The sequence below is a fragment of the Mus pahari genome, chromosome 18, assembly GCF_900095145.1.
Source record: "Mus pahari chromosome 18, PAHARI_EIJ_v1.1, whole genome shotgun sequence".
In the NCBI taxonomy this organism is placed as follows: domain Eukaryota; kingdom Metazoa; phylum Chordata; class Mammalia; order Rodentia; family Muridae; genus Mus; species Mus pahari.
Genome location: NC_034607.1, coordinates 50,100,322 through 50,112,669, shown reverse-complemented (window position 1 = coordinate 50,112,669; position 12,348 = coordinate 50,100,322). Strand labels below are relative to the sequence as shown.

Sequence of the window (12,348 nt, the reverse complement as noted above, 5' to 3'; positions counted from 1 at the left end):
AGAAATCAGTATCTTTTTTTAATTTCACTTTAGCTTTGGTTTCCTTCAGAGTCCCTGAGACCTGTGTGTATGCTGGCTTGTGCCTGTAATCCTAGTACTTGGAGGCTGAGGCAGGAGGATCATCAGAGAGTCAAGGCCAGCCTCAGCTATGTAGTGAGTTTCAAGCCAGCCTAAACTGTAAAATGAGATCCTGGCTCAATTAAATATAATAATAAAATATTCTGGGAGAATTTATTTTTTAATTTTTTTTTTTTTTTTCCCCGAGACAGGGTTTCTCTGTATATAGCCCTACCTGTTCTGGAACTCACTTTGTAGACCAGGCTGGGCTCGAACTCCGAAATCCTTCTGCCTCTGCCTCCCAAGTGCTAGGATTAAAGGTGTGCACCACCACCACCTGGAGAGAATTTATTTTTTTATGTTAAAAGTTTTTTGTTTTTTTTGTTTTTAAACCTGAAAAAACTTTTTGACCCTTAGAAACTCAGTTTCTAATGAAACACTTATATTTTCAGATGACCTTTTCATTTTTAAAACGACATTGAGAAATTTTGGGCTCAGTGCTTTCTGCCAGGGTTTAATCCCTGGACCCACGTAGTGGAAGGAGAGAGTGGACCCACAGTCTGTCCTCTGACCTCCATAGGCACCCCACACACATACATATACACAAGTGAATAAATTTGGTACTTTCTGTTTCTGACCATTTCTTACCCTTGTTTCCTGCTTTCTGATGCTATGTGTCACCTCTGTTCTGGTTATCTGCTGAGAGGGTGTCAGCAGGGCGCTTCTGTGTAGCTGCTTGCTCTCAGGGCCCATTATTCTGCTCAGTTTACCATCTTTAGGAACTGGGTTCATCCCTCCTGCCCATGCCTAGCTCTCCCTGTTGTCTGGTAGAAAGCCTCTGAGTCATTCATCTGGGTCTGCCAACCCTGGCATCTGAAGATTAGAGCTGGACCCAGCAGCGGCTCTATCTGGTCCATAGCACTTACTTAGTGAAGGTTTGTCTGTTTATTGTAGCCTTATCATGTACGAATTGCTCCCTTCTCCTTTGTTCTACCTAAGCATGCATACCCTGTGTGAGATGCGAGCATGAACGCTATTCTAATAGTGCAGCTGTCGTTACTACTCAGCATATTAATTTTCCCTACTGAAAGCCTATGGAAGTCACATATCTTCTTTTCAGCTTCTTCATCTTACACAGCATGCAGTAAGCGGCAAAACATTGGACAGGATGTCAAAAAATACTTGACAATAATTTTATATCATCAGCCAGGGCAAAAATTCACATTTGTTTGGAGATTAAAATACAGAGAAAAATTGTCTCCATATCATTCTTGTCCTTAGAGCATTGTTCTGATTCCTGTGGCCAGGATTACCTAGGGACGAGGGCCTACTGGAGAAGACCACCCACCAGGCAAACTCCTGAATGCTCTAGCTGTATTATATGCTGTTTGTTTATACCATTTGAAGGGAGTTAGCATAAAGAAGCAATGGGAAAGTGATGTCTGCTTAAGGAGAAGATAGTGGGCTTCTGCAGGTCCTTGGAGAAACCCTCTGTGAATAGCATTTGTTTTCATTGAAGTACATTACAATATCTGTACTCCATTTTAGGGAAAAGGCTATTTTTTTTTGTCTTTATTTTCTCTGCTCTGAAATGCCTTCATAATAACCTATTACTTTTGTAATGATAGAAATGATACTTGACAAAAACAAAAAAAGCTTTAGCTGAAGGACATAGCATATTATTCTGAAATAGTTTTTAAAAATTCATCAAGTACTGCTTTGTTGGTCTCTGACTCTGTGTGTGTGTGTCATTCTTTATAGCAGATACACACTGAGTACACCCTTCATAACAGATACCTCTCTTTAAAACAGACAGCTCATATTGAACTAAATTAGGTTATAGATAATTGGTCTGTTCTGAGCTTGGTATTTAACTCGTTTAAACACAGTCACCGATGAGGCAAGTGCCCTTAGCGTCTAGAAGAAGAAAATGAGACTGCTCACTCTGGTGTGTCTTGATGTATGCAGAACACTAACCCAGTCACTGCTGAGGTGAGCAAGTTTCTGGGTAAGCAGATCTGAGACACCATGGGGCAGCTTTCCTGTTCGCCATGCTGTGAGCTGTGGACGCACAGTGAACAAACAGAGTTTATATAGTCTGGATTTTCTAAAGTCAACAGCCACCAGATCTGTCCCCAAGTAACAGAAAGCCCAATTGGACTAACTAGCTCGGCAGTTCTTTTTGTTCAGAACAGCAGACGCAACTAATTCTCAGTTGTTTTCTTTAAAATTAATGGGTGTGCTTTGTGTTTCATCTTACCTAGAGCAAGCCAGCGTAGCAGTTGAGCATTGATAGTGGGGCATTCTGGCAGAATCCGTGGTTTGACTTAGAAGGGCCTTGGAGACTTTCAGGATGCCTTTCGCTAAGCTTCACTAGTAGCCTTAGTCTATCGCTAGCCCGTGAGGTGAATGGATGTGGCGTCTCGGGTTAGCAGTTGCTCAGCAGTGTGACTGTGCTTCCTATCATTGAACCATACACTGTAAAATGGTTGAAATAGTAAATTTCTTATGTACATTTTACCATAATAATTGCAAAATATTTGAAGAGTAAACATAATTACCTCAGAATCATGTATGTGAGTTTGCTACTTTTTGTGACTTTGTGTTGGTGTTGAATAACATGAGCTAAAAGGCCATACTATGAAATTTGCAAGTCTGGCATAGGAAAATTTAATATATATGAATATAAAAATATATTATATTCAATAAATATATAAATATGCTGTATTGGTATATAATATTAAATGAGATGGCATTTTTAAAAGGCTTAAGGCAAGTGTGGTAGAACACATTTATAATCCCCACTGAAGGTGTGAAAAACAAGAGTTTAGGGTTATTCCTGATTACATTGTTCAAGGCCATCCAGAGGTACCCAAGACCCTGTCTCAAAAAACAATGGAAAGGTGCTTAAAACATGATTTGTTACCTAGTAAATCAATGTTAAATGGATACCAAAACATTGGTTCTGAATTATATTGCTGATATATTAATAAATCTATAAATTACGCATAAATTGAATGTTTTTCTTTTTTTTTTTAAAGGTTAAAGAAATAGGAGATTACTTTAAACAACACCTTTTGCAGTCCAGACACAGAGGAGCATTTGAACTGGCTTATACTGGTTTTGTGAAACTCACTGAAATATTAAACAGGTAAAATAAATGGGTGAGTTTTCTTTTAAGAGCAGACTACAGACCATGTGCAGGAGTAGGTATTGCGTGTGTCTTTAATACTGGAGAGAAGGAAGTCTGCTTGGCCACAGGGTAGCTTTCTCAGGTTCCATGTGTGACAGCCTGCAGATGGCTGACTCCAGACTCCGCCTATGCTGCTCTCACACTCAAGATGTGAGTGTGATCTAATGACTTGGCCAAAAATGGCTCTGAGGTTACTAATTCTTTTCATCAGATGAAATGCACGTTTTGTCTGTTTGGAAATAACTTGGCATTTGGAACCAAATAAACCTGGACTTCTTTGGGTTTATGTGTGTTTCACGGAATAACATAAAGCTTCTTTTTATGGTTTTATTTTATAGAAAAATCTTAAAATAACATTAAATAGACATAATTCATCTTACCTGGAAAAAATATTTGGATAAATCTCATGTATTTAACCAAATGTGTATTTTTAACTTCATGGGTGCTGATAATTTCATTTATTCATATAGTAGATTTCCTCTAAATGACTTGTAAGGAAACCTTAAGTTACTTAATGACAAAGTATTTGTGGCAAACATTCTCTAAAGAAGGGTAGTATTTTCCAGGAAAACATTTCTGTTGCCTAAAAAGTTTGAAGTGAAGTGGCCAGTCTTGTAGCTTCAGCAGACCTTTTATTTTGTACTGCTAAGAGATTTCCATCTTGATTATTTGCATCATGTCCCCCACTTCCACTCCTGGTAAAACATTTCTAAAGATCATTTATAGAATTTCTTTAGGTGGTACTTTAAAAATCTTTCTAAACTAATTAAACTGGTGATATTTAAATATTTTATTTTTAATTGTGCGTGTGTCTGTCTGCCTGTCAGTTTGTGAGTGGATATGTGGACAGGAGTGCAGGTGCCTGTGATGGCTAGAAGGACATTGACTCCCCTTAGTCTGGAGTTAGAGGGGATTGTGAACCACTGGATATAGGCACTAGAACTAAATTGTGGTCCCGGGAAGTAGTAAAGGCTCTGCTGACCTTGAAAATATTTTATCTTTTCTGGGCTGGAGAGATGGCTCAGCAGTTAAGAGTACTAGCTGCTCTTCCAAAGGTCCTGAGTTCAATTCCCAGCAACCAAATGGTGGCTCACAACCATATGTGTATGCAGAAATACACACAGACATTGCATTTATGTACATAAATAAGTCTTTCTAAAAATACTTTATCATTTTAATTCTTTGTTCCCTTGTAGTCATGCTGTGAATATTCTTTTCTCACAGTAACTAATGAATGTTAGTTATGTGCTTTCGCATCATGCTTGGGTTGAAGAATATAATAACTCAGCATGAGACGCAGTCTCTGTTACTGAAGAACCTTAATGGTTCTCTGGTGGCCTGCATGGGAATAGTGCCTATTAGACTCATGTGTTTGAATGCTTGCCCTATGGGGAGTGGCACTCTTAGGAGGTGTGGCCTTTTGGAAGAAGCATGTCACTATGGGGACAGTGAGGTCTCTGTGCTCAAGCTATACCCAGTGTAGCTCACAGTCTCCTTCTGCTGTCTGGGGATAGAGATATAGAACTCTTAGCTCCTTCTCCAGCCCCATGTCTACCTGCGTGCTGTCATGTTTCCTGCCATGATGATAATGGACTGAATCTCTGAAACTGTAAGCTAGGCCCAATTGAATATTTTTCTTTATAAGAGAAAGATGTTTCTTCACAGCAATAAAACCCAAACTAAGACAGATTTTAAGTGTGTCTTCTGAAGCTACATCCTCACTGGAGAAAGCATGTTCTTCCCTAAAGAGGAGAGCCTTCCCCAAGTGGAGGACTGTTCTTTCTTGCAGAGTATAAGGATATGTGTCCTTTGTTATTACCTCCGAACAAAAGAGTATGGTTTAGTTTGGGAAATAAGCAAGGGTACAATTCAGAGTGTTGCCAGGAAGTGTGTAATAGGTCCCTACTGTCCTAAGAGTTACTGGGTATAAGCACTCTCTATTGCAGTGGAGGTGTGTTAACTTCACACCAGCTGAGAAAGTAAGATCTGTGTGTGAACAGGATAAAACTACCAGGTAGTGTATGAAATTGGTAAATATTACAGGGATGCTGAGAGAGTAAACAACAAGGATGTGTGGTTAGCGCTTTGTGGAGGAAGTGAACTTGCAAGCATGCGTGAGGTTTAAGGACAGGAGAAGAAAGGTGTGACTATTAGAATATGTAGACACAGATTAAGCTGACTTATTCGTCAGACGGACTTCCGTAGTGCTGCTGTTGCTGAACTAGATGGGTCTAGACCAAATTATTCTGTTCTGTGCAGCTAGATTTACTGTAGTAGGAATGGGCGAAGGCATTGTGGTTTTTGTTGGTTTGTTTTGTTTTGTTTTTATCTGAAAAGACAGCAATCTGTGATTCAAGCTCTTAGTTCTGTGTACATCCATTCCACTGGCTGCTGGAATATAGAGAGTTAACCCCTTCACTGCTAAAGAGAGAGATCCATTTGAAGAGCTCACTGGCTTCTGTTGTATAGAGCAAATAAATTATTTTTGAACATTCTTTGGAATATATAGTTTCCTACAAATGTAAAGTACTGTGACATTTATGTTTGTTTAGGGACTGTGTGACGTGTTGTGGTCTCTGGTTGGAACATTCAGCTCAATAATGACTATATTACAATGTAGACCAACTTTAGCAATTTAAGTCTGAGGTAATGGGGGCTTCTTCTGTGTTGATGGCTCTGAGATTGGAACAAAGATGGGCTATTTCACTTAACATTTGGTCTCATGTGGACAACTCCACAAGACAACTCCACACATGACTTATTGAATGATAAAGGAAAACTGTAGGCATTTTATTACATTTTTGGGTTTTAGGAGATAGGACAAGTGAGGTAGTTTTCCTCCAGAGACTTGTTGAGTTTAATTGGTACCAATTAGCTGGCACATGAAGTGGTAAGGGGGCTTCTTTTAATTGTGCACACATTTCTGGCCCTTTGGATAGTGGTATAGCTAGCAGACTGGACCCATTGGGTATATGAACTGGGGACATGACCACTCCATGGTACAGAAGACTTTATTGTTGATCCCAGGGAGAACAGTCAGAGACATCTGAAAGAGCCTAGAACAGAGATAACGGAGACTTGACATGGCCAGCAGACTGGTCAGAGCCAGATCTATCTGAGAGAGGGGAAAGAGCAGGGGTAGAGACTTGTCAGGGGAAGTGCCCCACATCACAAAGGAGAGGCATCTCTTGCCAGCTGTGGGTGCTCTGTAGGGCGAGAGCAGCTGCCTGGCACCCCTTTGAAGCAGTAGTAGGCTCCTGGAGCCAACGGAGACCGATCAGGCAGCTCTAAGGTGACACCCGAGAACCAGAAGAGAACAGATGGAGGGAAGAAGTGGCTGAAGAGACGGACTCAGACATTGGAAGTCGAAGATGATAGGTAGCAGAAACAAATGATCCATACCTTAAGAGACTCAAGTCAGTAGCTTAGTTTGGTTAGGGAGAGGCTGTGCCTCTCTGGAGTGTTCAGTGTCAGATATATAAACTGCCAACATGGCCATTGTCTTAGGGTTTCTATTCCTGCATAAATATCATGACCAAGAAGCAAGTTGGGGAGGAAAGGGTTTATTCAGCTTACATTTCCACACTGCTGTTCATCACCAAAGGAAGTCAGGACTGGAACTCAAGCAGGTCAGGAAGCAGGAGCTGATGCAGAGGCCGTGGAGAGATGTTACTTACTGGCTTCCTTCCCCTGGCTTGCTCAGCCTGCTCTCTTATAGAACCCAAGATTACCAGCCCAAGGATGGCATTACCCACAAGGGGCCTCCTCCCCCCGCCCCCCCGCCCCCCCGCCCCCCGCCTTGATCACTAATTAAGAAAATGCCCCACTACTGGATCTCATGGAGGCATTTCCCCAATTGAAGCTCCTTTCTCTGTGATAACTCCAGCCTGTGTCAATTGACACACAAAATCAGCCAGTACAGCCAGACAGTGGTGGTGCATGCCTTTAATCCCAGCACTTGGGAGGCAGAGGCAGGTGGATTTTTGAGTTCGAGGCCAGCCTGGTCTACAGAGTGAGTTTAGGACAGCCAGAGCTATACAGAAAAACCCTGTCTCGAAAAACAAAAAAGAAAAAACAAAAAACCCCCAGCCAGTACAACCATTCCTTGATATAGTTAAAAAGGGATGCTTTTTATTGCTAATGAGAGAGAGAGAAAAAAAAATATCCAGAAGGACTTGGAAGAGTCCAGAGCAGAGAGAGAAAGAAGTACGCTGAGCAGGGCCAGCAGACTGGAGACTGCTGTCTGTGAGAGAGGGGACACTAGCAGGGGACAGAGACTTGAGAGAGTATTGTGATGCCAGCTGGGGCTGTGAGTAGTGGGAGCAGGAGCTAGGACAGAGCTGGGGCGTGGCAGAGCGAGGATGCTAGGATGGACTTTGAAGTGTATAGTAAATACTTGTGAATAGGGACTGAGGGAACTTGGAGGCTAGGGTGGACCTCCATGTGCTTAGAGGTTAGTGGGAGAGCCACATGCCCCTTTTGCCATCCGTAAGGGAAGTGACTCCTTTTGGCGATGAGAACCAGTTTTACAAGTTCCTGAGGAATGCTGGCTTTTATCTAACAGAAGTCTTCCTATAATCCCGGTTAAACTCATTTCTGGATATCTGGACTGCCTTTTGGAGTTTGGGGAATTGGAGTTTCCTTTGGACCTAACAGATGGGACCACAAGTAGCCTCTTATTCAGCATGACAGGTTTGAAGTAGCTGAACTACTTCTGCATAGCAGCAATCTCCTGGCAGAATCTGTACGATCTGTTCTGGCCTAGCAGCCTGGCAAGTCTTAAAGCATTGCTCCAGTCACATTCTCTGGGTTGTAAAGAGTCTTCAGGTCAGACTGGAGATAGTTCATTTTTTTGATTGCACAGTGGCAAAACCATTGTGTGGAAATATGTGGATGGAAGCTATTGTAGTGGCCAGCTTTGAAAAATGAATCTGTGACATTGAATGCAAGTGTAGAGGTCACTAGGCAATCTGTGATGGTTCCTCTGGTTGTAGGTGACCAGAAAAATGGAATCGATGTTACCTAAACCAGAGAAACTTTGGTTTTGTTTGTTTGATACAGAATAGTAAGTTTGGGCTGGAGAGGTTAAGAGTACTGGATGCTCTTCCGGAGGTCTTGAGTTCAACTCCCAGCAGCCACATGGTGGCTCATGACCATCTATAATGTGTTCTGGTGCCCTTTTCTTGCAGGCATACATGCAAGCAGAATACTGTATACATAATAAATAAATGAATTTAAAAGAGTAGTAAGTTATTTTTCCAGTCTTGAGTGTGAGACAGTGCTGGACTGTCCTGGCAGTGGTCCTCCCGTTGCAGCTGGAGTAGGTGTGTGACTGAGGTGAGGCAGCTGAGACAGGTCTGGGAATGGCTTTCATAGTCATCATTCTTGGTAGGATTGAAGAGTGGGGATGGAAAAAGGACAGAGAGCCAAGGACAGAGGCTTTGTGTGAGTCTGAGCATGAAAGGAAACACCATGTCTTAGTGTCAGTTTCAGAACTACTGGGTCCATTCCAGGAGAAGAAATGCCGAGTAGAGGAAAGGCCAAGTGCCTGGTGTATTGTCCGCTGGTGTATTGTCTGTCTTAGAGATCCTCTCATGGCTGCTGCTGGTGGCTTAGAACCCCTCTGTTAGGCTTCTCGTCTGATGCCTGGTGATTTTGATTCTTCAGGAACATTTCAGATGTGACTGCTTTATGCAGAACATCTCTATCATGTACAGCACATAGGGATGGAGAGGGTATTGGTTGGTTTTTAATTTTAAAAGAAAATCTGTTTCCCATGGGCTTTTTTAGTGGGGAGGAAATAACTGCTTAAATGATGCAAACTTGCTTATGCATATAGCATTTAAGAGAGCATTTGCAAGAAAGAAATATGGGCGTTGGTGAGAACCCATAGAAATCAAGGCTGGTTGCTGACTACCCTTTGCACTACAGCTGTGTTAAGAAAGAAAGCACTTAAAAAGATTAATTGGCAATTAACTGAAGAGTTAAACATGAACTATATCATATAAATTGATTTTTAATAGGATTATTCAAAATGTCTTCAAATGTAAACTGACTTTACTATTAAACAATTATCCAGGATAAACAAGACCAGGAGAGTTATTATTCTTTTTTTTTCCTGGGAATTTTTTTTGAAAATAATATTTATATAAGACGAACGAATGTGGAGTTAGTTTTCTGTAATCTGAGTGTCTCATTTAGTGAGTTCTGTTTGGGACTTGGTGAGATAGATAGTCAGACTTCCTTTAAAAACCCCGTAACTGCCAAGTATGATTGCGTGCCCGTGTAACTGCGGTATTCTGGAGGCTGAGGCAGGAGGCTCCACGTAGCAAGACTCTTTCCCAAGCCAAACAACAACGAAACAAACTAAAACTATGATTATTTATGCATAGTTAGCTACCCAGATGTTTGAATGGAGTGGTTAAGTACATTTAAATTAGGAATAAAATCAAATTTCTGGTGAAATTCATAAATAGAACTCTCCTTTGTATTTGAAGATGTTTATTTTGATTTAAAGATTCCCAAACTAGAGTGGGGACTTTGATTTATGCAAGTATGGGGGGAATTCTTGGCGGGAATTCTAAGTGCAGGAGGGACTTTGTGAGTACTTAATGATATCTTGCTCTTCATATGAGAATTGCTCTGCCTGCTGAAGTGTGGTTATTCTACAAGTAATCTCCATAGTAATTATAGCCATATTCACTTTATTGACCCCTAAATGAACTGCTGATAGTTGGCATGTTTAGTTATAAAGTACTAGTGATGATTTGTGATATTAATAATTATGGCATAAATAATTTAAATATTTAATCTTTTACCACTTAACTATAGCTCCTATGATGCAAATTAAAGTGAAAGCTTTTTGAGCAATTGGAATATAATAATAAAAACTAAGTTCTACCTTTCTGCAAATCAAAAGAATGTATCTTCATAAAATTGGACAAAAATAAATGTTAAGTGTAATAGATTGGGGGAAGAAATTTATTTCACTTTTATTAACATTGTATTGTCTAAACTTTTGACAAATATCCCTGAATAAGATACTTATTGCTCGGGGCTGGAGAGATGGCTCAGTGGATAAGAGCACTGACTGCTCTTCTGAAGGTCCTGAGTTCAAATCCCAGCAACCACATGGTGGCTCACAACCATCCCTAATGAGATCTGGCACCCTCTTCTGTAGTGTCCGAAGACAGCTACAGTGTACTCACATATAATAAATAAATATTTAAAAAAAAAAAGATACTTATTGCTCACTTAAATGTCCTGTGAATTTTATTTGGAATGTGAATGATTAAATTAGGAACATGTTATAAGGGGCTGGAGATAGTGACAGCTTATTCACATACATAAAATAAATAAATCTTTTTTTAAAAGCCATATGAACTGGGGGAGTGGTGAGTATTGAGACAGGGTCTTAGCCCTGGCCGCCATAGGACTCATAGTAGGCAGTGCTGGCCTAGGACTCACAGAGATGCTGTGCCTCTGCTTTACAAGTGCTGGGAGTGTAGTAAGTGCCACTCTGCTGATTCCTTTCTTCTAGTTCTCTAGTGGATTTAAAAGATTTTGTGATAACTGGAATGCCTTGATGTTTATTTCCTAAGTCATTTTGTGTTACTGGCTTGCTAGTGACCGTTGAATTTTTGTTTTTCACATCTATTTTACCTGAGCGTTTTGCCTGCATGTAAATTCTCCAGGTGCATGTAGTACCCACAGAGGCCAGAAAAGGGCATTAGATCTGCTAGAGCAGGAGATACAGTTGTGAACTTCCCTGGGGGTGCTAGGAACCGTACCTGCACCCTCAGCAAGAGTGGCAAATGACTGCAACCTCTGTGAGCCATGTGTCCATCCCTGTAAGGTCAGGTCATATCCCCTTTTCTGGAAAATGTGACACTGGCTTTCAAAGTCTTCATAGTACGTTGTCATTTAGACAGAAGAACCTTGTTCTCGGTGAGTAATCTGTAGCCTGAAATTTTAAAAATCAAGTCTTAAGGATTTTCCCTTTCTCTCGGGGAAATGATGCTAAACACCAAGAGAACCAGCTCTCTGGGCACTTTCTCTCACCGCCTGAGTGGGGCGTCCTTTCTCTTATTGTGGCTTCTTTACTAGTCTGTTCATTGTTGCCTGCGCCTGCAGCTAAAGCCAGAGTAATACTGTAATGCGCAGGCTGTGATCCAGTGTGTGATGCTGCTGAGGGAGGGTAAGATGGCCTCTGTTGATGATGTCACCTTTTTAACCAGCTTGCATGTGTGTAAATCCCTCTTCTGATGTAAAGTTTCTCCATACTTCAAAGTTATGTTCTCTTCTAAACATTTTTTGTAATGCATAGTCTTCTGTCCACATCTGTCATTGTTCAGTTTATTTGAAAGAAAAAACATGAACCTTTAAATAGTAAACATAATACCTGAAAAGAGAATGAATAAAGAATTTCATTTATGAAATAATTGGAGATTACCAAAAGGGTTTCAGGAAGTTGCATACCTCAATTAACAACACCTAACAAATAATACTATAAAATCCAAACTCAACAAGGAGCTGGCCATGGTGGATGTAGGTGGATGGAAGAAGCAGTTGAAAAACTGCTTTATACTCAGGGAATCCAATTTACTGGTACAAAATAGTCTAATGACCAATTAGTGGAGTGTATGACATATGTAACTTGATCTTGTGGGGGTTTTGCTTATCTTAAGGTACTTGTCTACTAGGAGTGAGATAGATGGATAGATGTTGAACTCATCTGTTTGTGGAACAAGAAATTGCCTCAGTGTTCTGCTCATGATAACACAGAGGCCTGGACACCAGCCTTGTGCATTTCTACTACTTTTCTAATTTTAACATGTTGAAAATTATTATTATTTTCTGTTCTGAATATTGAATGTCAAGCATTGGCATTCTAGGAAAGTACCATACCAATGAGGTCAACCCCAGCTCTCTGTTACATTTAATATGGGCTCAGGCCATACCACTTGAAGAAGAGAACAATCATGAAAACCTTTCTTCTGGCCTCTTCTTGATCGTTATGAGGAAAATCACTGTGGCTTGGTTTTTGCCACCTTGGTTTGAAGTAATAGAAAAAAAAAAAAATATATACACACACACAC

At 40.6% G+C, this 12,348-nt stretch overlaps 1 protein-coding gene across 4 annotated transcripts in view; it reads left to right on the top strand.

The window, feature by feature from the left end:
* Window positions 1-12,348, top strand: part of Thada (THADA armadillo repeat containing) — a 294,404-nt gene that overhangs the window by 46,782 nt on the left and 235,274 nt on the right. For all 4 annotated transcript variants that reach the window (XM_029531298.1, XM_029531301.1, XM_029531299.1 and 1 more), the window contains one exon: window positions 3,099-3,208. In XM_029531298.1, the coding sequence (XP_029387158.1) occupies window positions 3,099-3,208 (110 nt within the window). The remainder of the gene's footprint in view (window positions 1-3,098; window positions 3,209-12,348) is intronic.